This window comes from Hyla sarda, chromosome 2, assembly GCF_029499605.1.
Source record: "Hyla sarda isolate aHylSar1 chromosome 2, aHylSar1.hap1, whole genome shotgun sequence".
NCBI classification, from domain to species: domain Eukaryota; kingdom Metazoa; phylum Chordata; class Amphibia; order Anura; family Hylidae; genus Hyla; species Hyla sarda.
In genome coordinates this window covers 424,939,423-424,965,906 of record NC_079190.1, presented here as the reverse complement: position 1 = coordinate 424,965,906, position 26,484 = coordinate 424,939,423, and the positions used below count along the sequence as shown (strand labels likewise).

The 26,484-nt window shown below is 46.1% G+C and overlaps 2 protein-coding genes across 21 annotated transcripts in view; one reads left to right on the top strand and one right to left on the bottom strand.

The window, feature by feature from the left end:
* C2H1orf74 (chromosome 2 C1orf74 homolog) overlaps nt 1-11,726 on the top strand; it is an 87,301-nt gene extending 75,575 nt beyond the window's left edge. For all 7 annotated transcript variants that reach the window (XM_056558972.1, XM_056558969.1, XM_056558973.1 and 4 more), the window contains one exon: nt 10,793-11,726. In XM_056558972.1, the coding sequence (XP_056414947.1) occupies nt 10,829-11,605 (777 nt within the window). In that variant the 5' untranslated portion in view covers nt 10,793-10,828 and the 3' untranslated portion in view covers nt 11,606-11,726. The remainder of the gene's footprint in view (nt 1-10,792) is intronic.
* A 4,045-nt stretch (nt 11,727-15,771) lies between these two features.
* TRAF3IP3 (TRAF3 interacting protein 3) overlaps nt 15,772-26,484 on the bottom strand; it is a 101,869-nt gene continuing 91,156 nt past the window's right edge. For 10 of the 14 annotated variants that reach the window (XM_056558958.1, XM_056558951.1, XM_056558953.1 and 7 more), the window contains 3 exons: nt 25,122-25,243; nt 20,603-20,716; nt 15,777-16,768 (listed from right to left, as the gene is read on the bottom strand). In XM_056558958.1, the coding sequence (XP_056414933.1) occupies nt 16,676-16,768; nt 20,603-20,716; nt 25,122-25,243 (329 nt within the window). In that variant the 3' untranslated portion in view covers nt 15,777-16,675. Of the gene's footprint in view, nt 16,769-20,589; nt 20,717-25,121; nt 25,244-26,484 lie in introns of all 14 variants that reach the window. The other 4 variants (XM_056558949.1, XM_056558950.1, XM_056558962.1 and 1 more) reach the window with 3 other exon arrangements.

Sequence of the window (26,484 nt, the reverse complement as noted above, 5' to 3'; positions counted from 1 at the left end):
GTACAGGGAAGCAGAGATGCACGGGGTCCGTACAGGGAAGCAGAGATGCACGGGGTCCGTACAGGGAAGCAGAGATGCACGGGGTCCGTACAGGGAAGCAGAGATGCACGGGGTTCATACAGGGAAGCGGAGATGCACGGGGTTCATACAGGGAAGCGGAGATGCACGGGGTTCATACAGGGAAGCAGAGATGCACAGGGTTCATACAGGGAAGCAGAGATGCACGGGGTTCATACAGGGAAGCAGAGATGCACGGGGTTCATACAGGGAAGCAGAGATGCACGGGGTTCATACAGGGAAGCAGAGATGCACGGGGTTCATACAGGGAAGCAGAGATGCACGGGGTTTGTACAGAGGTCTTCATGTCAGCGTTCATTGTACTGCAGCTTTGAGAGAAAATCATGTCAGGAGGGACGTACAGGAGAAATAACTCTGTAGCATGTACAGCTTCATCCAGGGGAAATTGAGAAGGAGGAGAAAACGGATGAAGCTGTACATGCTACAGAGTTATTTTTCCTGTACGTCCCTCCTGACATGATTTTCTCTCAAAGCTGCAGTACAATGAACGCTGACACGAAGACCACTGTACAAACCCTGTGCATCTCTGCTTCCCTGTACGAACCCCATGCATCTCTGCTTCCCTGTACGAACCCCGTGCATCTCTGCTTCCCTGTACGAACTCCGTGCATCTCTGCTTCCCTGTACGAACCCCGTGCATCTCTGCTTCCCTGTACGAACCCCATGCATCTCTCCTTCCCTGTATGAACCCTGTGCATCTCTGCTTCCCTGTATGGACCCCGTGCATCTCTGCTTCCCTGTATTAACCCGGGGCATCTCTGCTTCCCTGTATGAACCCCGTGCATCTCTGCTTCCCTGTATGAACCCTGTGCATCTCTGCTTCCCTGTATAAACCCCGTGCATCTCTGCTTCCCTGTATGAACCCCGTGCATCTCTGCTTCCCTGTATGAACCCCGTGCATCTCTGCTTCCCTGTATGAACCCCGTGCATCTCTGCTTCCCTGTATGGACCCCGTGCATCTCTGCTTCCCTGTATTAACCCGGGGCATCTCTGCTTCCCTGTATGAACCCCGTGCATCTCTGCTTCCCTGTATGAACCCCGTGCATCTCTGCTTCCCTGTATGAACCCCGTGCATCTCTGCTTCCCTGTATGAACCCCGTGCATCTCTGCTTCCCTGTATGAACCCCGTGCATCTCTGCTTCCCTGTATGAACCCCGTGCATCTCTGCTTCCCTGTATGAACCCCGTGCATCTCTGCTTCCCTGTATGAACCCCGTGCATCTCTGCTTCCCTGTATGAACCCTGTGCATCTCCGCTTCCTTGTATGAACCCTGTGCATCTCCGCTTCCTTGTATGAACCCTGTGCATCTCTGCTTCCTTGTATGAACCCCGTGCATCTCTGCTTCCCTGTATGAACCCCGTGCATCTCTGCTTCCTTGTATGAACCCTGTGCATCTCTGCTTCCTCTATGAACCCCTGTATATCTCTGCTTCCTTGTATGAACCCCGTGCATCTCTGCTTCCTCTATGAACCCCCGTACATCTCTGCTTCCCTGTATGAACCCCGTGCATTTCTGCTTCCCTGTATCAACCCCGTGCATCTCTATGTCCCCTTTATGGGGCTAATGAACACTCCATGAAAAAGCGGAAACCAGCCCGAGCAGTTCGCACCCCCCCCCCCCCCCCCTTGCAGCCTGAGGAAACCTGCGTTATAGACAGCACACTAATATAACTCAGCCCTGCTTGGGAAACACTAGCATACACACACAAGGGACTACAACTCCCGGCATGTGTCATTCATGAGTCTTCAGTCTGTGGTATATCACCAGCAGCTGCCTCGGTAGTCTCCTGGGAGTTGTAGTTCACCACACCGATACAGGGCATACACCAATGTTTCCCAACCAGGGTGTCTCCAGTTGTTGCAAATCTACAACTCCCAGCATGCCCTGGTTGGGAAACACTTGCATACACACACCTAACAAGGACTACAACTCCCAGCATACAGACGCACACACCTAACAGGGACTACAACTCCCAGCATACACACACACACTTAACAGGGACTACAACTCCCAGTATACACACACCTAACAGGGACTACAACTGCCAGCATACAAACACATACACACACCTAACAGGGACTACAACTCCAAGCATGCACACACCTAACAGGGACTACAACTCCCAGCATACACACACACCTAACAGGGACTAAAACTCCCAGCATACACACACACCTAACAGGGACTACAACTCCCAGCATACACACACACCTAACAGGGACTACAACTCCCAGCATACACACACACCTAACAGGGACTACAACTCCCAGCATACACACACACCTAACAGGGACTACAACTCCCAGCATACACACACACCTAACAGGGACTACAGCTCCCAACATACACACACCTAACAGGTACTACAACTCCCGGGATACACACATATAACAGGGACTACAACTCCCAGCATACACACACCTACCTAACAGGGACTACAACTCACAGCATACACACACCTTACAGGGACTACAACTACAAGCATACATACACCTAACAGAGACTACAACTCCCAGCATACATACACCTAACAGAGACTACAACTCCCAGCGTACACACACACCTAACAGGGACTACAACTCACAGCATACACACACATACACACCTAACAGGGACTACAACTCACAGCATACATATACACACACACACCTAACAGGGACTACAACTCCCAGCATACACATACACCTAACAGGGACTACAACTCCCAGCATACACACACACACACCTAACAGGGACTACAACTCCCAGAATACACACACCTAACAGGGACTACAACTCCCAGCATATATGCACACACACCTAACAGGGACTACAACTGCCAGCATATATACAGACACACACACACCTAACAGGGACTACAACTCCCAACACGCACACACACACACACACACACACACACACGTAAAAGGGACTAAAACTCCCAGCATACACACACACCTAACAGGGACTACAACTCCCAGCATACACACCTAACAGGGACTACAACTCCCAGCATACACACACACACACCTAACAGGGACTACAACTCCCAACATACACACACACACCTAACCGGTACTACAACTCCCGGCATACACACATATAACAGGGACTACAACTCCCAGCATACACACACACACACCTAACAGGGACTACAACTCCCAACATGCACACATACCTAACAGGTACTACAACTCCCGGCATACACACATATAACATGGACTACAACTCCCAGCATACACACACACCTAACAGGGACTACAACTCCCAACATACACACACACCTAACAGGTACTACAACTCCCGGCATACACACATATAACAGGGACTACAACTCCCAGCATACACACACACACACACCTAACAGGGACTACAACTCCCAACATGCACACATACCTAACAGGTACTACAACTCCCAGCATACACACATATAACATGGACTACAACTCCCAGCATACACACACACACCTAACATGGACTACAACTCCCAACATACACACACACCTAACAGGTACTACAACTCCCAGCATACATACACCTAACAGGGACTACAACTCTCAGCATACACACACACCTAACACGGACTACAACTCACAGCATACACACACATAACAGGGACTACAACTCACAGCATACACACACATAACAGGGACTACAACTCCCAGCATACACACACAAACCTAACAGGGACTACAACTCCCAGCATACACACACATCTAACATGGACTACAACTCCCAGCATACACACACACACACACATCTAACAGGGACTACAACTCCCAGCATACACACACACCTAACAGGGACTACAACTGCCAGCATATATACACACACACACCTAACAGGGACTAAAACTCCCAGCATACACACACACATAACAGGGACTACAACTCCCAGCATACACACACACATCTAACAGGGACTAAAACTCCCAGCATACACACACATAACAGGGACCCCCTCCTCCTCACATAGAAATCATCCCCAGGCAGAGATTTATTCCCAGTCCCTGCAGTGTATGAATCTCTAGCATGTGTACAGTAACCACAGTCAGAGCTCAGGCGGGGGAGATGAGGAACAGTGTTCTGGCTGCTAGACCTGCTCTAGCCGAGCTCCTCTCTCCCCCTGCTCTGGCTTTCCATGGAGATCTGGAGAGGAGGGAGGGGGCGTGTACTTCTCCCCGTGAAGATCTGCATCCTCAGCTCGGGGAGAGGAGGGAGGGGGCGTGTACCTCCTCTCTCCCCTTGCTCTGCCCTCCCCCCTCTAGTTTCGGAAATTTTAGGAGAGCTGGGGGAGGAGCGAACACAAGAATTGACGGGGGCGCAAAAATCCACCTCACACCGGCCCTCCCCTGTACTCCACCTGTATGCGCGCTCCAGAAACGGAGCGCAGCATACAGGAAGAAGGGCGGATGCTGGCCCGACCAGGCTTCGGATGACGTCGCGCCTGCCGGGCCACGCCCACTTCCTGCCCTCGTATACTGCTCAACACTGAGCTACCGAAGATGCTATGAAAAAGGTATATACATGGGGTTTTAAACAAAAATAAATACAGGGATAGAGATAGTTCGAGTCGGACAGATGGGAGGGGGATTAGGGAAACTTTAGTTGATGAAAGGTGCTCTTTAAATTTTTCTGCATACAGGGCTCATTTTTTGCACTGTGATCTTAAGTTTTTATTGGTACCATTTTTGTTTTAATGGAACTTTTTGATTGCTTTTTATAAATGTTTTAGGGTATATAAAGTGACTGAAAATACGCTGCTTTGGACTTTGCTCTCCTATGTATACACCATTGACCATGTGGTTTAATTAATGCTATACTTTTATATGGAATTTGGGAAAAGGGGGGTGATTTAAACTTTTAATATGGAAGGGGATAATGTTTTTTTTTTTATTTATATATATTTTTTACACTTTATTAGCCCCTTAGGGGACTTTTAGAAGGATAATTATACTCCTAATACAGATCAATGTAGTTCCATAGAACTCCATTGATCTTTGTGCTATGCCCTGGTCCAGCCAGGGTCTATCAATCACAGAGCCGCAGAAGCAAGAGAAGTAAACCCTCCGCTACCTCAGAATGGATCACTCCACCGCAATCGTGCAGCGGGGGGGGGGGGGATAGAGGATAAGTTATAGATCGCGGGGGGTCCGAGCACTGGGGCCCCCTGCGATATCCTGTACGGGGCCACGGCAGTATGCTGGAAGGGGGCGTTCCATCCCCGCATGACATGGAGGCTAACATTCCCCCTCTATGTGTCCCATAGAGATACATGGAGGGGGGCGTGTCTGCCCCTGTTTCCTGCTGTGGACAACACGGCCCCACCAGAATGAACTACCTTTGGATAGGGGATAATTTATATTGCACTACAGTTCTCCTTTAACCCCTTGGGGACGAAGACCATTTTGACCCTAAGGACAAGAGAATTTTTTGCAAATCTGACCACTATCATTTTATGCATTAATAACTGTGGGATGCTTTTACTTATAAATTTTATCCCAACATTGTTTTTTTTCGTGACATATTCTACTTTATGTTAGTGGTAAATTTTCGCCAATACTTACTTAATTTCTTGGTGAAAAATTCAAAAATTTCAGGAGAAATTAGAAAATTTTGCATTTTTTTTTTTTTACTTTGAAGCACTCTACTTGTAAGGAAAATGGATATGTCAAATAAATTATATATTGATTCACAAACAGAATATGTCTACTTTATGTTGGCATCATAAAGTTGACATGTTTTTACTTTTTGAAGACATTAGAGGGCTTCAAAGTATAACAACAATTTTTCTCAAAATCTGAATTTTTTTCCATTTTTACAAGGGGTAAAAGGGCCCCCTAAAACTTGTAATTAAATTTCTCTTCAGTAAGGAAATACCTCATATGTGTATGTAAAGTGCTCTGTGGGTGCACTAAAGGGCTCAGAAGAGAAGGAGCGACATTGGGCTTTTGGAGAGCGAATTTTGCTGAAATGGTTTTTGGGGGCATGTCGCATTTAGGAAGCTCCCATGATGCCAGAACAGTAAAAAAAAAAAAACACATGGCACACATTTTGGAAACAACACCCCTCAAGGAACGTAACAAGGGGTAAAGTGAGCTCTTATACTCCACAGGTGATTGACGAACTGTTGTTAAAATGGGACGTGAAAATTTAGATTTTTAACACTAAAATGCTGGTGTTACCCCAAACCTTTCATTTTCACAAAGAGTAATAGGAGAAAATGCCCCCCCAAATTTTTAACCCCCCTTTCTCTCCAGTAAGGAAATACCTCATATGTGGATGTAAAGTGCTCTGTGGGTTCACTAGAGGGCTCAGAAGGGAAGGAGCAAGATTGGGCTTTAGGAGAGAATTTTTCTGAAATGGTTTGGGGGGGGGGGGGGGCATGTCGCATTTAAGAAGCCCCCATGATGCCTGAAAAGTAAAAACAAAACACATGGCATACTATTTTGTAAACTACACCCCTCAAGGAACGTAACAAGGGGTAAAGTGAGCCTTAACACCCCACAGGTGATTGACAAACTTTCGTTAAAGTGGGACGTAAAATTAAAATTTCAACTGTTCAAAAAATCTGTCAGACACCTGTGGGGTGTAAATGCTCACAGCACCCCTCGTTACATTCCGTAAGGGGTGCAGTTTCCAAAATTGGGTCACATGTGGGGGGGGGGGGGGTTACTGTTCTGGCAGCAGGGGGGCTTTGTAAATACACATGGCCTTCAATTCCAGCCAAATTCTCTCTCCAAAAGCCCAATGGCGCTCCTTCTCTTCTGAGCCCTGTAGTGCGCCGGCAGAGCACTTTAGGTCCACATATGGGGTATTTCCTTACTCAGAAGAGATGGGGGTTACAAATTTTGGGGGGCTTTTTTCCTATTACCTCTTGTGAAAATGAAAATTTGGGGTAACACCAGCAGTTCAGGGAAACATTTTTTTTTATTTTCACGTCCAGCTTTAACCAAAATTCGTCAAAGACCCGTGGGGTGTAGTTTCCAAAATGCAGTCACATGTGGGTGTTTTCTTTTTTGCGTTCATGTCAGAACCGCTGTAACTTATCAGCCACCCCTGTGCAAATCACCAATTTAGGCCTCAAATGTACATGGTGGGCTCTTATTCCTGAGCCTTGTTGTGTACCCCACAGCATTTTACATCCACATATGGGGTATTTTCGTACTCAGGAGCAATTGCATTACAAATTTTGGGGTCTATTTCTCCTTTTACCTCTTGTGAAAATGTTTTATTTTTTTACACTAATATGCTGGTGTAGCCCCTAACTTTACCTTTTCATAAGGGGTAAAAGGAGAAAAAGCCCCTCAAAACTTGTAACACAATTTCTTCCGAGTACGGAAATATCCCATATGTGGCCCTAAACTATTGCCTTGAAATACGACAGGGCTCTGAAGTGAGAGAGCGCCATGCGCATTTGAGGCCTACATTAGGGATTTGCATAGGGGCAGACCCGCAAACAAGCATGGTGCTTGCCTCCACCAAAAATACCCTACAGCAGTGTTTCTCAAACAGGGTACCTCCAGCTGTTGCAAAACTCGCAGCATGCCAGGACAGTCGATGGCTGTCCAGCAATGCTGGGAGTTGTTGTTTTGCAACAGCTGGAGGCTCCGTGTAGGAAACCATGCCATACGAGATGTTATTCATTTTTATTGGGGAAGGGAGGGGACTGTGTCAGGGGGTGCATGTAGTGTTTTTAGGGTACAATCACACAGTGGGGGTTCACAGTGAGATTCCTCGCTGGGAGTTTGAGCTGCGACAGAAAATTTGCCGCTGCTCAAACTTGCTCAAGGAAACTCACTGTAAACCCGCCTGTGTGAATGTACCCTGTTTGGGGGGCAAACATCCAGCTGTTGCAAAACTACAACTCCCAGAGACTGTACATGCTGGGTGTTGTAGTTTTGCCACAACTTTAGGCACACTGGTGAGGAACCACTGAGTAAGGAAACAGACTCTAGCTCAGTGTTTCCCAACCAGTGTGCCTACAGCTGTTGCAAAACTACAACTCCCAGCATGCACTGACAGCCGAAAGGCATGCTAGGAGTTGTAGTTATGCCACAACTGGAGAAGAACAGTTTGGAGACCATTGTGTTGTGGTCTCCAATCTGTGGCCCTCCAGATGTTGCAAAACTACAACTCCAAGCATTTCCAGAGTCCAGGCATGCTGGGAGTTGTAATTCGGCAACATCTGAAGGGCCAGATGTTGCAGAACTACCCTGCCCAGCATCCCTGACTGTCTGGGCATGCTGGGAATTGTAGTTTTGCAACATCTGGAGGGCCACAGTTTGAAGATGTTGTAAAACTACAACACTCAGCATGCTCAGACAGTCCAGACATGCTGGGAGTTGTAGTTCTGTAACATCTGGGCATTCAGATGTTGCAGAACTACAACTCCCAGCATGCCTGGACAGTCTGGGCATGCTGGGAGTTGTAGTTTTGCAACAACTCCCAGCATGCCCAGACTGTCCAGGCATGCTGGGAGTTTTAGTTCTGCAACATCTGAATGCCCAGATGTTACAGAACTACAACTCCCAGCATGTCTGGACTGTCTGAGCATGCTGAGTGTTGTAGTTTTGCAACATCTTCAAACTGTGGCCCTCCAGATGTTGCAAAACTACAACTCCCAGCATGTCCAGAGGGCCTTAAGCTGTCTGGTCATGCTGGGAGTTCTAGTTTTGCAACTTCTAGAAGGCCACAGTGAAGATTACTTACCAGTGATCTTCACTGCAGCCTCCTCCGCTGCCGCAGTTTCCAGCCTGCAGCCTCTCCCGCCGTTCAACATCTGTGCCGCTGCTCCGGTAAGCCGGCCATGCTCCCCCATCGCCGCACTTGTTCCCCCCGCTCTGCCAGGTTTTCCATCAGTGGGCAGAGCAGGGGAAATGAACTTGAATCCCCCGCCCCTAACTGCCTGCCATTGGTCGGTCAGTCCTCTGTGGGCAAACTACAATGCTCAGAAGAGAAGGCGCGCCATTGGGATTTTGAAGACAAAATTTGTCCGAAATTGAAGGCTACGTGTGTTTACAAAGCTCCCATAGTTCCAGAACAATGGACCCCCCCCACATGTGACCCCATTTTGGAAACTACACCCCTCACATAATGTTATAAGGGGTACAGTGAGCATTTACGCCCCACAGGTGTCTGACTTTTGGAACAGTGATCCGTGAAAATGAAAAATTTTATTTTTCATTTGCACAGCCCACTGTTCCAAAGATCTGTCAAATGCCAGTGGGGTATAAATACTCACTGCACCCCTTATTAAATTCTGTAAGGGGTATAGTATCCAAAATGGGGTCACGTGGGGGGGGGGGTCCACGGTTCTGGCACCACGGGAGGCTTTGTTAATGCACATGGCCCCTGATTTCCATTCCAAACAAATTCTCTTTCAAAAAGCTCAATGGTGCTCCTTCTCTTCTAAGCATTGTAGTTCGCCAGCAGAGCACTTGACGTATACATATGGGGTACTTCCATACTCAGAAGAGATGGGGTTACATTTTTCACTAGCATTTTAGTGGGAAAAAAAATCATTTACACATCCAACTTTAACGAAAAGTCATCAAACACCTGTGGGGTGTTAAGGCTCACTGGACCCCTTGTTACGTGCCTTGAGGGGTGTAGTTTCCAAAATAGTATGCCATGTGGGTTTATTTTTTTTTTGTTTTTGTTTTTTTTGCTGTTCTGGCACCATAGGGGCTTCCTAAATGTGACATGCCCCCCAAAAACCATTTCAGAAAAACTCACTCTCCAAAATCCCATTGTCGCTCCTTCCCTTCTGAACCCTCTACTGCGCCCGCCGAACACTTGACATACACATATGAGGTATTTCCTTACTCGAGAGAAATTGGGTTACACATTTTAGGAAGATTTCTCTCCTTTTACCCCTTGTAAAAATTCATTAACTGGGTCTACAAGAACATGTCATTGAAAAAATGAAGATTTTGAATTTTCTCCTTCAATTTGCTGCTGTTCCTGTGAAACACCTAAAGGGTAAACAAACCTTTTGAATGTCATTTTGAATTCTTTGAGGGGTGCAGTTTTTATAATGGGGTCATTTGTGGGGTATTTCTAATATGAAGGCCCTTCAAATCCACTTCAAAACAGAACTGGTCCCTGAAAAATTTTGGTTTTGAGAAAAATTTGAAAATTGCTGCTATAATTTGAATGTCTTCCAAAAGTAAAAACATGTCAACTTTATGATGAAATCGTAAAGTAGACATGTTGTATATGTGAATCAATATATAATTTATTTGGAATATTAATTTTCCTTATAAGCAGAGAACTTCAAAGTAAAAAAAAAAAATGCTAAATTTTCAATTCTTTCATCACATTTTGGAATTTTTCACCAAGAAATGATGCAAGTATCGACAAAATTTTACCACTACCATAAAGTAGAATATGTCATGAAAAAACAATCTCGGAATCAGAATGAAAGGTAAAAGCATCCCAGAGTTATTAATGCTTAAAGTGAAAGTGGTCAGATGTGCAAAAAAATGGCTGGGTCCTACGTGAAAATTGGCTGGGTCCTTAAGGGGTTAAGTAAATCTCCAGAAGCCTCAATAATGGTCTGCTATGTTTGGGCTGTTGCTAGTAAGCAGATGACTAGAGTGGAGCGGCATAGCTGTCATTGTCACACAACATCCAGTTGGTTTCCTGATTCATAAGTATTTCTTCACATGATACATGTTACACTGATGGTATAAGCCATTGCTTCATCCATGGTTATTGTGTTATCATTCCAGACTGAATGACTCTTCAAAAGAACATACAGCGTTGCGATGTCTCTGATCCCTGACCTGTTCTCTGCTGCTAAACAACATCTGAAAGGATGCAAAAAGTCTTTTGCACTAAGGCTTGCTGCTCAAATCCTGGCTGTAGAGTGTGGCTTAAAGCCATGCTTCCTTTATGACTTAAGTGCAGCGGACATCCTGCAAGTCCAAAGATATCTCAAGGAGCTTCATCAGATTGGTTTCATTCAGGGGCCTTTACATATTATTAACGTGGAAGGAACTATACTTATCATCAATGTGCCAAGGGCAGCCTCTTACTTAGCGATGCTTCTAAATAGTAGGGAGTTACATGTAATAGATGTCTCTGCTACACTCAGCCACCCTGAAGTGTTGGCCCAAGATCGTCTTGGGAGTATACAGTCCCAACTTTCTGACCTACTGACACTGCTAACACCTTACCAGAGTGAGCTACCAGGAACCATTTCTGTGGCGGACATCCCTTCTACAGAGTGGAATCTGTGCACCATATTTGGTTTCCTCCTGCATTACCCTACTGTCTACTGGTTTGACACCACCAGGAACTTTGAGAACTGTTTGTCATTTGCGCCACTGAAACATGTCTCTGTAGAGACTACATGTTCCACAATAGGACTCCATAAACTGCAGGTATATTCTTTCAGTATTCCAGAGTCGGTCTACCATACTGTGCAGTTGTTTTTACAGGCCTGGACTGAGAGTTTAAAGGACACATTTGGTGGACAATGTCACTTTACAGACCTGAACATTATTATGGAAACAGTAACATTACCAGCTGTGGCTCTCTGATAGAATATCATTGGAGAAACATTTCTCTCAGGATATACTGCTTTTACCCACATTTTTGATGAATGTGCTGGAAGAAATACAATTTGTAAGATTCACCTTTACTAAAAGACACCATCTCGTAGTCATTGATCACATGTTCATTGGTTGCTTAGCCACTTTGGACCTGTACCCTTTTTTTACTGAAGCGGCACATTACCTGTTCTGATATACTGATGATAGGCCATTGTATCATAAAGACTTTAAAGGGGTACTCTTCCCGTAGACATCTTATCCCCTATCCTGGAGACCACCGCGATCTTGGCTGCGGCACCCCAGACATCCGGTGCACGGAGTGAACTTTGCTCCGTGCGGATGACTGGCAATGCGGGGCGGAGGCTTGTGACATCATGGCCATGCCCTCTCAATGCAAGCCTATGGGAGGGGGCGTGACGTCCATCACGCCCCCTCCCATAGACTTGCATTGAGGGGGCATGGCCATGACATCACAAGTGGGGTGTGGCCATGATGTCACGAGCCTCCGGTGCTGCCATCATCGCTCTAAATGAATGGCGAGTGCAGCAGGGATATCGCGGGACCCCCGCGATCAGACCTCTTATCCCCTATCCTTTGGAAAGGGGATAAGATGTCTAGGGGCAGAGTACCCCTTTAAGGTATGGCCATATGTATCAGAAATGCTGCAGATATTCCTCTAAACATTTACTTACTAAAACCTACAGCAAAAAAGGCACCAAATTGTGCAGATTTTGGTGTGGATTGTGCAAATGAAATTAAAAGAATCAATGGGGAAATTTAAAAATAGTGTAAAAATAGTTAACATTTTTCTTTTTGTCTCATTTCCTGCAGCCCAGTGTCCTTCTAATGGTCTGTTTCTTTCTTTGGTAAATTGCGCACTTGAGGCGGCCTGCTGGATGATTTTGAATATTCATGGGCGCTGGTCACGTGAGCACTCAGTAGGCACAAGCGCTACGTGACCAGCGTCCATGAATATTCAAATTCACAGAAGAAAGAAGCATACCTTCAGAGGGACACCGCTCCGGGCTGCGAGGTCGTAGGTTAGTTCACCCGCACTATAACCTAGTGTATTGGGTTTAGTGTGGGTGAACGGGATGACTGTTTTCCGTTAATGATTTCCAGACACATTTTTCACTGGAAGATTTACCAGCAGTGGATATAAAAAGTCTATATACCCTTTTGAAATGCCACGTTCCTATGATGGTAAAGAATGAGACAAAGATAAATATAAAAACCTTTTTCCCCTTAACAATTTCATTGCAAAACAGAATACCCTGGTCGCATGTGTTCATACCCTGAAACTAATAACTTTGTTGAAGCACCTTTTTATTTGATTACAGCAATCAGTCTTATTGGGTAGAAGTCTATTAGAATGGCACATCTTGACGTGAAATATTTGCCCACTCTTCCTCGCAAAAGTTCTTCAAATCTGTGAGATTGCGAGGACATCTCCTGTGCACAGACCTCTTCAGATGACACCACAGATGTTCAATTGGATTAAGGTCTAGGCTCTGGCTGGGCTATTCCAAAATGTTCTTCTTCTTCTGGTGAATCCATGCCTGTGTGGATTTGCATGCATGTCTTGGGTCGTTGTCATGCTAAAAGGTGAACTTCATCTTCAGCTTTTTAATGGGCGCCTGAAGGTTTTGTGCCAAAAGTGTCTGGTATTTGTAACTGTTCATAATTCCTTCCACCCTAAGGCCCGGTTCCAGCTGAAGGAAAACATCCCTTAAGCATGATGCTGCCACCACCATGCTTTACTGTGGATATGGTGTAATTTAGGTGATATGTAGTGATGTTATAGGAGGGGCGTGGCGACCCTCATGCCCAATCCCATAGAATTGTATTGAGGGGGCGGGGCCGTGACATCACGATACTCCGGCCCCTGTATCACCCGTCATCAGGCACGGAGCGAACTTCGCTCCATACAGTAGATGACGGGGTGCTGCAGGAGAGATTGCGGGGAGTTCCCAGTGACAGGCCACCCCCACGAACAGTCATCTTGTCCCCTATCTTTTGGATAGGTGATAGGATGTCTAGGGACGGAGTACCTCTTTTATTTTTGTAACTTATGGCGGTTCCACGGTATATAACGGTATTTCTTTCACCCCCCCCAAATCATGTGACCCGCGAGCGCTGTTCTGCTCCCCACCCCACCAAATCATGTTACCCGCCAGAGCTGTTCTGCACCCCCCCCCCACCCGTCACCAAATTATGTGACCCGCCAGCGCTGTTCTGCACCCTCCCCCCCCCCCCCAAATCATGTTACCCGCCAGCGCTGTTCTGCTCCCCCCAATTAATTATCAGCCCAGCGGGGTACTACTCACATATGTCACCCGCAAGCACTGCCATCCTCCTCTTTGTTGCAGGCCGACACCGGCGCTGTTACTCTATACTGTATGTCTGTGGTCTCCAACCTGCAGACCTCCAGATGTTGCCAATGCTGTCCGGGCATGCTGGGAGTTGTAGTTTTGCAACAGCTGGAGGTCCGCAGGTTTGAGACCACTGCTGTACGCTGTATCCCTATGCCCGGGATAACTTACCTACATCGGCCACACGCTGGGGACTGGAACGTCTGAGAGCCATCAGCCTATCACCGGCCGCAGCGATGTCCTGCCCCGTGATAGGCTGAGCCCACTGTCATGTAAGAAGCCGGCTAGAGTTCCAGCGCCGGTGTCGGCCCGCAACAAAGAGGAGGGAGGGCAGTGCTTGCGGGTTAAATATGTGAATAGTACCCCGCTGGGCTGATAATTAGTTGGGGGGGAGCAGAACAGCGCTGGCGGGCAACATGATTTGAGGGGGGGAGCAGAACGGCACTGGCGGGTCATGTATGATTAGTTCCCCGATGTGGGGACAGCGCTGCGCTGATCATTCATTCCCAAGGGGGAGGGGCCCAACCGGTATTACGGTATGGGAAAAATTAATATCGTGCATCCCAAAAATGTCGGTATTCGGTATGAACCGGTATACCGTCCCGTGCCTTTATTTTTTAGCTTTCTACCTTGATATTGCTCTGGATTTTCTGCTCAGTCTCAGTCAAATTTACATACTGGGAAGGGGTGTTACCCAGAATGCGTGACATCATCTGCAGCCATACAGGGGAAAACCTCCTACACACAGCCCAGAGCATTTCAGTGTGTGAGATGAGCTATGATCGGATAAGGCTGTACACATCCCCCCCCTTCGCCAGCACTCCAGACTGCATTTCCTGATTTTGGACTTCTGCCAGGCCAGCAGGTGTCCAAAGTATGTGCAAAAGATGGGGGGGGGAAATGTACTCTGGACAAGTAGGGAGACATCTAGTGGCAGTTTTTTTTAAGACACAAATGAAATATAGAAAACTTCCTTTTTTTTTTTTTAACAAAGTACATTTGAAAGATTTTTATTTACCAAGGAATGCAATAGCAAAAAAATTTTTTATGGGAATGCCCATTTAACGTTGAAGTAGGCATTATGGAAGCTTTCCTGACCAGTTTTCTTCTCATCCATTTTGGCGGGCCATCCATTTCTTGGTAATGTCTCTTCTTTTTGTTTTCTCCATTTGATGACTGTCTTCATTATGTTCCACGGTATATCTTCTCCTTTGGACTAGGGCTGCACGATATATCTCATTCACAATCGAATTGCGATTTCACCCTATGAAAAACATGCGATTATGTGGCGCCGCAGACAAGCAGATTAAACACCGGCGCAGAGCCGGTCACCGGGCTCCGGCAGCGGCAGGCTCAGCCTACGAGCCGCGTGGCCCGATCCCTCCAGGCCGCTTCTTACTTTCTCTCCCAAAAAGTCCCATCAAAGCAGAAATGGTGCCAATAAAAAATACATTTGACGGTGCAAAAAATAAGCCCCATTACTGCCCCGTATATGGAAAAATAAAGCTTTAGGGGGTTAGAAGGGGACAGTTTTAGATTGTGGGGAGTCTGACCGCTGCGACCCCTGTGATCCCCTGCATGGCATCCTAGCAGTCCCTAGGAAGGGAGGTGTGCTGACCCCCACACAAAGTGGTGGCAGACACACCCCCTCCATGTTGCTCCTAGAGCTACATGGAGGGAGTGTGTCGGCCACCACTTCATCTGGGGGTCTACACACCCCCTTCCTACGAGACGACCGTGCAGGAGATCGCAGGGGTCCCAGCAGTCAGACCCCCTTTTGATCCTTTGGATTGGGAAAAAGTTTTACTGCAAAGCTGAACTAATTTATGCAGGCTTAAGTCAGCAACTGCCGAGACGAGAAGTTTGTGACGAATCGAATCACTGTAAGTTTGCTCATCTCTAATTTGTTCATGTAGTAGGTAATATAAGCTTTAAAGCACCTTTGGCCAGTCATCACCTGTTCTGAGCCCCACCGCTGGCTGAGACCTCTTGCTGACACTGATAGTCCTCTGCCCCATTAATATAGAGGTAAGTTCCCTGTGAACTACACTTACCACTAAGCATGCACAATTAAAATGTGCAGCACCAGCCAAAGAGATAGTCGGGAGCCGTCTTTATCTCTTGTGCACGTCTGTCATAAAGCATCTGTGTAGTCCAGTGACACTACTCAAGTGCTATTAGACATGGTAGCCCCCCCGGCTTTTATTATAAATAATGGAACAGCTTATAAATAAACATAACATTATTTTAATATGCATACTTTTCTTAAGACAAACAAAAGAAAATAAACATTTCCTTTAAAACTTATCACCTTTGCTACTACTGTAAATGCTGCAGATTTTCTAAACGGAAATACAGTGCGTGTAGCCTAAAACATTTTTTATGTTCAATTTTAGCCCTTTCGAATTGTCTTTGATAGATTTCTATTATTGTGAAGGTGAGGTTCCTTTAGCAATAATACTGCAATGACCTATCTTCCATAAGGTACTTTTATTACTTATGTTGCAGCTACACCTCTGTTCACATTACAAAAGGTACAGATAAATACTGCAAATTACGGTAACACCAGACATTTCTTTCTAAAATAAAATATTTATATAATTAAAAAAATAGAAAGAAAATTAAAAAAAAACTTCATGAAAATGAACTAATGCAGTCACTCAAACTTGAGGTAGAGAAGAAATGTTTAGTACGTATAATCTATGTGGTTGGAGAAGAATAACGCCATCACTACAGCCAATATCACCATCAGCACTGGCATCAAGAAGCAGCAGCGTCTCTGTGGGAAGATAAGAGGTTGATTTGTATAAAATGTCTTCAAACAATCCTATTCAATTTATCATCATTGATTGGTTAGGAAAATCTGCAAAGAGTCCCTCATTGCCCAGATGACCCCCTTTCCTTACTAGTTTTCACTATACCAGAACTGTGGGGATTCTAGGTGTCACAACCAGTATGGGGGAGATTTATCATTGTTGTCTTTGGAAAGTGAGTTTTGAAGTGTTTTTTTTTTCCCTCTTTGGTTTTGCATATTGGCAACACATTTACCGTATATATTCGAGTATAAGCCGACCCAAATATAAGCAGAGGCCCCTAATTTCACCCCAAGAACCCAGGGAGAGAAAAAAAAAAAAAAAAAAAAAAAAAAAAAAAGTTATTGACTCGACTATAAGCCTAGGGTGGGAAAGACATAATCCCCCCATGTCATCATCCCCCCTGTCATCATCCCCCCCCACCATCACCACCTGTCAATCCCTTCATCAGTGGTCTTCAACCTGTGGACCTCCAGATGTTGCAAAACTACAACTCCCAGCATGCCCGGAGTTGTAATTTTGAAACCTCTGGAGGTCCGCAGGTTGAAGACCACTGCGGCCTTCGTCATCATCCAGACCCCCTCCCCCCCTTTTAGTTTTCTACTCACCTCCCCTCGGTGGGAAGGAAGGGTGAGCTGGTCCAGGCCATCTATGCTGCAGGGACCATCTGGTGGGGAGGGTTAGTCGTTCCGGGCTGTCCATTTTCACCGGGGGCCCTCTTCTCCGTGCCTACGAATGTGCAGGCTGCGAATGAACGTCCCTGTGCGTCGTCGTCAAGGCAACGTCACTAGTCCGGGGCAGGCGCGGAGAAGAGGGCCCCCCCCCGGTGAAAATGGACAACCTGGAACGACTAACCCTCCCCACCGGACGGTCCCTGCAGCATAGATGGCCCGGACCAGCTCACCCTTCCTTCCCACCGAGGGGAGGTCAGTAGAAAACTAAAGGGAGGGGTCTGGATGATGATGAAGGCTGCAGTGGTCTTCAACCTGCGGACCTCCAGAGGTTTCAAAACTACAACTCCCAGCATGCCTGGACAGCCGATGGCTGTCCGGGCATGCTGGGAGTTTTAGTTTTGCAACATCTGGAGGTCCACAGGTTGAAGAGCACTGAGAAGGGATTGACAGACGGAGAGTTAACTCGAGTATAAGCCGAGGGGGGTGTTTTCAGCACGAAAAATTGTGCTGAAAAACTCGGCTTATACTCTAGTATATACGATATTTGGCACTTTTAAGCCAAAAACAATAAATCACTTCAGAACACTACTTTGTATGCTTTGACATGCGACTTTCTGGAGGGGTTTGCCAATTTTTTATGCTTACAGGTTTAGGCTGTATGCTACTTTACTCCTACCCACAAAAGTCGCAAAAAAAGTGCTTAGGCGGACGTGTGACATGTCCACCTGGAGTAAGCAAAAAAAAATCTCTAAATGCTATGATAAATCTCCCCCATAACATGCAGCTGAATTACAGTCATGTGAAATTGGTTTAAAGGTGTACTTCTATCTGCAACATTTGTGGCATATTCATACCTACCTCACTGCGAACAACACAAGGATATTTTTTTCATGGGTTTAATCTGCCACAGTGGATTTGCATGTGGAAAATCAACTAGCTCTGTGATTGCGATTTTCAGAAATCTTTTTCACAGGCTGCGAATATAATACGTCTGATATCATGGAAATCTGTGATACAGATTTTAAATCCACAGTGACCATGATTTGCTAAGCATGTTAGGTTTTTATTAGTGTGGAATGTTAAGACGACGTGAGAACACTCCCCCTCTTCCAGTCGGCCATGCACCTTTTCTCACCTTATGGTGCACAACCCGACAAAAGCAAGCCGGGCCGACCAGAGCATATCAAGGCAAGCATGCTAATTTCTGCTGTGGACCTGTTCCAAATTTAATGTAGATTTTCCACAGTGACTTGAACTGGCAAGTAAAATCTGCAATAAATCTGTAGTGCTGGAGATTTTGCTATGGAACCATGATGGAGCCACATGAAAATTTGCAAATACTGATTTAAAAAAACTTTTTTTTGATATCTTACATTTTATCTACTACAGCAAATCCACATTAAATTCCACATTTGGTGAGGATTTGCTGCTGCAGACTTAACATGAGGTTATGCCGCAGAATATCCACAATGTACTTGTCCTTTGTATCCCAAATAAGAACAGGGTGAAACTGTCCAATTGTTATATATTAATTATTATCTCCCAAGGGAGAAGACTGTAAAAAGCGAGTGCTCATCCCTGCCTGTAATGAACCAGAACCCAGCCCTATATGAAGTGCTATCATGTTCACAATGGCTATGATCTGTAAGGCTCTGTGTAAAAGGGCTCATCCAACCTTATAAAATTGATGGCCTAGCTTCAGGATAGGTCATTAATAATAGATCAGCAGGGCCTGACTGCTGGCGCCCCCCAATGATCAGCTGTTTAAAGGGACCGCTGCATTTGTGCGACCACTGCAGCCTCATGCATTGCCATAGTTTTAGTAGGAGGATGGAAGGCACTGCAGAGTTGCCCAGTTCACTTGAATAGGACAACTAGGGCTGGGGGGTATACCGGTTCATACCGAATACCTACATTTTTGTGCTGCACGATATGAATTTTAACCCATACCGCAATACCGGTTTGGCCCCTCCCCCTCGGGAATGAATGAATTCTCAGGCCAGCGCTGCACTGTCCCCATTGGGGAACTAATCACATTTGACCCGCGCGTGCTGTTCTCCCCCCCCCCCCCCCCCCAAAATGAATTATCAGCCCAGCGCTACTACTCAGATATGTCACCCACAAGCGCTGCCCTCCTGCTCATCCTGTTTGTTGCGGCCGCTGCAAAACTACAACTCCCAGCATGCTGTCCGGGCATGCTGGGAGTTGTAGTTTTGCAACATCTGGGGGTCCGCAGATTGAAAACCACTGCTCTATACTGTATGCCTATGCCCGGGCTGCAAAAGGTTAACAAAATAAACTTTAACTCACCTTCCCTGTCGATCCTGACTTGCTTCCCAGAGAATGGAACGTCGGACAGCCGTCAGCCTATCACCGGCCGCAGCGATGTTCCGCCTCGGCCGGTGATAGGTTGAGCCCACTGTCATGTAAGAAGCCGGCTTCTTACATGACAGTGGGCTCAGCCTATCACCGGCCGAGGCGGAACATCGCTGCAGCCGGTGATAGGCTGATGGCTGCCGACGTTCACGTCCCCAGCATAAGGCGACATCGGAAGATGCGTTAGTTTATTTTGTTTACCTTTTGCAGCCCGGGCATAGGGATACGGCATAGAGATACCGCACAGTATAGAGAGTGTCAGCGCCGGCGGCCGCAACAAACAGGAGGATGAGGATAGCAGCGATTGCTGGTGACGTGAGTAGTACCCCGATGGGGACAGCGCAGCGCTGGGCTAATAATTAATTTTGGGGGAAGGGGGAGGGGAATACCGTTATATACCTTGGAACCGCCATAAGTTACAAAAATACTGTGATACACATATTTGGCCATACCGCCCAGCCCTAAGGACAACACTGCATTACCTATACCGCCATTGCTAAAAACACTGCAATGCCGGTATAAGGGTTGGTTAAAATTGAAGAGGCTCCATTCAGTGCTAGCACCAGCACAATGGACCCTTCAAACAGTGCATATACAGGGGTGTAATCAAAAATGGATAACCCCTTTTAATGCCAATACCAGAATATGATTCCTTAAAAAAAATGCTTTCCTGACCTCACAGGATGGGATCTGAAATCTTCGCAGAGGTTTCTGCGGAAGTAGTTCTTTTTACTCACGTGATCATTTTACCTTTGGTCTTTTCCTGGACATTCCCTTTAGCTCTTCTCGACACTGCTTCAGTTTTCTTTGACAAGACTGATATTCATCAGTGATGAGATCAAGTTCAGCCTTAAGACCTGTACACTGGCAAACACAACAGAAAAATACTTTTTATGGCTTTTTTGTGTTTTTTAGCCAGATTTTGGCTCAAAGTCAATATGAAATATAAAACACACTACACAGTACTGCTTGTATGTCATTTTTCTCATTTTGGGTGTGTTTTTGGCTCCCGGGCTCTGTTTCTATGACACTTCAAGACTGCAATAAAGTTGTTTTTTTTTTCCCCCACAAATTAAAGCACTGATATACAGAACTGAAGGAGGTATGACCAATATTATTGTCGGCCATTTTGTAAGCGTTTTGTAGAGTTACTTAAAGATTGACTTTATATTCCCATGCTGAAGATTTGCTGAATGGGATTGCCTTAAACAAAATATCCCAGTGAGCTGCACTTTTTTGCCTGGAAAAAATACCAGAAACCCAATGAACTCATTTGAAGTCAATGTGGTCTGTAAGGAACAGTCTGTGTAACTGATCCACTGGCATCATAGTTTTGCTCCAATGACAGATCATAACAATAAAAAACTTGACGCAGGCGTGAACCCAGCTTTTTGCAGATAATGGTTTACTAACATTCCATAATGGCCGCATTGTGATTTTATGCATTTTCAAATTATTTCAGTAGGGCATCATCTTTACGTCTTAAGGGTACCTTCACACGTACGCAGATTTGATGCACAGGATTTTCTGCTGCAGATTTCAATGTAAACTAAATGACTGAGCCCCGCTTCTAATCTGCAGTTACAAATCCTGCTTATCAAATCTGTACAGGATCCTGTATGTGTGAACGTACCCGTACTGGCTCCAGAAAGTTAAACAGATTTGTAAATTACTTCTATAAAAAATTCTTAATCCTACCACTATTAAAAAAATATTAATCCAACCAGTACTTATCAGGTGCTAAAGTTGAGTTGTTCTTTTCTGTCTGACAACAGTGCTCTCTGCTGATACCTCTGTTTGTCTCAGGAACTGTCCAGAGCAGGAGAGGTTTGCTGTACGGATTTGATCCTACTCTGGACAGTTCCTGAGACAGACAGAGGTGTCAGCAGAGAGCACTGTGGTCAGACAGAAAAGAACAACTCCACTTCAGCAGATGATAAGTACTGGTAGGATTAAGATTTTTTTAATATAAGTAATTTACAAATCTGTTTAACTTTCTGGAGCCAGTTGAGATGAAAAAACATAAAAATAAATAGTTTTTCACCGGAATACCCCTTTAAGATAGGTTTTCTCTGTCCTGTAGGTCCCATAATATGTCTTAATGGGACAGAGTTCTTAAATATGGCACCCATAGAGACAAATTGGTGGCATGCTACAGCAAAAGTTATATTAGAGTATGATACCTCATGGAGGCACCATTCAGAAGTTTATGGAGTTTCTACAGGTCCGTATTGTACATGCTTGAAGGGGTATTCCAGGCAAAAACTTTTTTTTATATATCAACTGGCTCCGGAAAGTTACCGTATATACTCGAGTATAAGCCGAGTTTTTCAGCACGATTTTTCGTGCTGAAAACACCCCCCTCGGCTTATACTCGAGTGAACTCCCCCACCCGCAGTGGTCTTCAACCTGCGGACCTCCAGAGGTTTCAAAACTACAACTCCCAGCAAGCCCGGGCAGCCATCGGCTGTCCGGGCTTGCTGGGAGTTGTAGTTTTGAAACCTCCGGAGGTCCGCAGGTTGAAGACCACTGCGGCCTTCAACATCATCCAGCCCCCTCTCACCCCCTTTAGTTCTGAGTACTCACCTCCGCTCGGCGCTGGTCCGGTCCTGCAGGACTGTCCGGTGAGGAGGTGGTCCGGTGGGATAGTGTTCCGGGCTGCTATCTTCACCGGGGAGGCCTCTTCTAAGCGCTTCGGGCCCGGCCTCAGAATAGTCACGTTGCCGTGACAACGACGCAGAGGTGCGTCATTTGCGTCATTGTCAAGGCAACGCATCTATTCCGGGCCGGAAGCGCGGAGAAGAGGCGCCCCCGGTGAAGATAGCAGCCCGGACCACCTCCTCACCGGACCACCTCCTCACCGGACAGCCCTGCAGGACCGGACCAGCGCCGAGCGGAGGTGAGTACTCAGAACTAAAGGGGGTGAGAGGGGGGCTGGATGATGTTGAAGGCCGCAGTGGTCTTCAACCTGCGGACCTCCGGAGGTTTCAAAACTACAACTCCCAGCAAGCCCGGACAGCCGATGGCTGCCCGGGCTTGCTGGGAGTTGTAGTTTTGAAACCTCTGGAGGTCCGCAGGTTGAAGACCACTGAGGGCGAATGATGAGAAGAGGATGATGAAGGGGGGGTGTGGGGATGATGAAGGGGGGTGGGGATGATTACAAGGGGATGATGAAGGGGGGATGTGTGGGATGATAAGGGGATGATGAAAGGGGGATGTGTGGGATGATAAGGGGATGATGAAGGGGGGATGTGCGGGATGATAAGGGGATGATGAAGGGGGATGTGTGGGATGACAAGGGGATGATGAAGGGGGATGTGTGGGATGATAAGGGGATGATGAAGGGGGGATGTGTGGGATGATGACAAGGGGATGATGATGAGGATGTTAATGACGGGTCTGGATGATGACAGGGGGGGATGAGGTATTTCCCACCCTAGGCTTATACTCGAGTCAATAACTTTTCCTGGGATTTTGGGTTGAAATTAGGGGTCTCGGCTTATACTCGGGTCGGCTTATACTCGAGTATATACGGTAAACAGATTTGTAAATTACTTCTATTAAAAAATCTTAATCCTTCCAATAGTTATTAGCTTCTGAAGTTTTTTGTCTAACTGCTCATTGATGATGTCACGTCCCGGGAGCTGTGCATGATGGGAGAATATCCCCATAGGAGCTGGACAGCTCTCGGTACATGAGTCATCAGAAAGCAGTTAGACAGAAAACAGCAACTCAACTTCAGAAGCTAATAACTATTGGAAGGATTAAGATTTTTTAATAGAAGTAATTTACAAATCTGTTTAACTTTCCGGAGCCAGTTGATATATAAAAAAAAGTTTTTGCCTGGAATACCCCTTTAACTGTTTGAGGACCGCCCTACAAGTCAATGCACACACCACTGCCGTGTACATTAGATATAACTTAATAGAATAAAGAATTACATTAACGTGGTCTAAGGTGATAGGAGGTGCTCAACCCCAAGTGCAGTTGTGCACCTATGTTGGAGTGGAGAACCTGCACTTGTGGACCACATTAATAGAATTAATAGAATAAAGCCATATTCCTTTTACTGTTTTGTTATTATTTATCATTGTATAGTTCTTCACCATTGTTATCACACATCAGACTTAAAGGGCTATTCCGGGAAAAAACATTTTATCCTCTATCCAAAGGATAGGAAATAAGATGTCTGATCCTAGACCCAATACCCCCGCCCCACCCCCACCCCCGCGATCTCCCTGCAGCACCCGCATTCTATGCGGGAACTGCGTCTCCCGGGTTTCCGGGACTGGGGACCTGACGTCACACCCCCTCCATTCATGTCTAGGGGAGGGGGCGTGATGGCATAGAATGCGGGTGCTGCAGGGAGATCGCGAGGGGTCCCAGCGGCGGGCCCCCCACGATCAGACATCTTATCCTCTATCCTTTTGATAGGGGATAAAATGTTTTTGCCCGGAATACCCCTTTAAATAGCAAGGCATTTTTCATAGTGACTGACACAAGTTTGTACAGTGGTCCCTCAACATACGATGGTAATTCGTTCTAAACGACCCATTGTTTGTCAAATCCATGTTGAGGGATCCGTGCAATGTAAAGTATAGGAAGCTGTACTCACCTGTCCCCGCCGCTCCGGACCAGGTCCTCACCGCTCCCAATGCTGTCCCGCTGCTCCGGTGTCTTCTTCGCGATCCTCCGGCTTCTTCAACATCTTCTGCAGGGTCCGGGCCTCGCTTTCTGGTGACGTTATTACGCTGCGCTGGTGCGGCATGCGTAGTGACGTAATAACGACGCCGGAAAACGAGGCCCGGACCCTGGAGAAGATGCGGAAGACGCCGGAGGATCGCGAAGTGTACCCGGAGCAGCGGGAATAGGTAAGCGAACCTGCCCGGGATGCTTAAACTGCTATCCGACAGCAGCTTAAGCATTTTGCGCTGTCGGATAGCAGTTAATGCGATGGCCCCAACATATAAAAGCATCGTATGTTGATGCTGACATCGACATGCGATGGCCTCTGAGAGGCCATCGTATGTCGATTTTGTCATATGTCGGGGCCATCGCATGTCGGGGGGTTACTGTTTATGTGTTTTATTTGTAATACGGAAATCACGACAAGCCTTATAATATGATGTCAGACTGCTGAGCTGTGGTGTACTTTACACTCCTTTCAAACAGATTTCCATTATCTGTAAATGGTACAGGAAAGACTGAAATTTCCAATGCTGTAAACATGGGGATATAAGAATCTTCAAGTTACTTGTAGTAGGTTTACCTCGTTCTCCTGTGACAGTAATTTTGCCTGGAGTTGGTTATTTTGCAGCTTCTCCTCCAGTGACTTACTGAGGTCTAATGTTGTGCTTGATATGTTTCTCTGTTCCAGTATTATAAGGTCACCTGGGAAACGAAAGAAGAATTTTTTTTCTAGTTGTTTCAGTGAAATGTTTAATGTGTCATCCAACAAATAAGCCAATTTTCAACTGTCTAATAAATAAAACTGAATCTGTCATCAGTGTCATTCGTACCAACCTGTTGGTACCGGTTGGTAGTATGGGTGACACTGATGATAACAATACTTACCTATCTCCTATCTGTGGCCCCGTTTGTCTGTTACCTTCCTTATTCGGGCGACAGTCTAGGTGCACAGGCAGAGATCCAGGAGCATGCTGACTTTTTCCTGCTATTTCCCCAAACCTTCTGCTCACAGTGGGGCTGAGGATGTGAGAAAGCAACAACAGTGACATCAGCATACTCCTGGAGCTCGGCCCATGCACCAAGCCTGTTGCCAGAATAAAAAGACAACAGACGAATGGGACCACAGATCAGGGATAGGCAAATATCATTATCATCAGTGTCAGCCGCACTACCAGCCTATACCAAGTGCGGAGGACACTGCTGACAGATTACCTTTAACATATATTGGTAAATAAAGTTACTTTTCTACCTGTGGTCTTTCATGTTTTCCTTTTGCTTTTGATGCAATCAGTCTGCTTTGTTGATATCCAGAAAAATAGTAACATGAGCAAAATGAATCTGTTTGGTTCACTGGGGACATTCCCGAGCTTTTAAGTGCCCAGGTGGTCCAGTAATAACGCCCCTTTGAAAGTATGAATGACCTTTGTCACACAGCTGGCAGTCCTTTCTGGGGAATGTGCTCGAAAATACTTTGCCGTTTATGAAGACGGTGCATTTCCAAGCGGTCTGTGCCTGCTGCCCATGGAACGTATGTTGGGAATTCATGTGAATGGGGCCTAAGAGTGTCTCCTGGCAGACCCAGAACACCCATGTAAGCATAGATATGGTTTTCTTGGCCAATAGCAGCTGTTCATTGGTGATTAGCTGATCGCTGCACAACAGTTTTTCTAAAGAGCACGCTGGCTTCTTTTTCATGAGACAATCCAGTTAACAGGATCTTCTGTTTGGAGATCTGGCTGCTCTATCTTTAAGTTTTCCAAGTGTTCTGCAAGCATGCAGATTCTTATAGAAATGTAATCAGTTCTGTGCCCCAGCCAATTTAAAAATACTACTGCTTTTAACCACTTTATATATCTGCAACTCTGTAAGACCATTTTATCTCTACATAACCTCCTGTCTGTACATGATGGGAGTTGTAGTTTGCTACAGCTGGAGAGTCACAG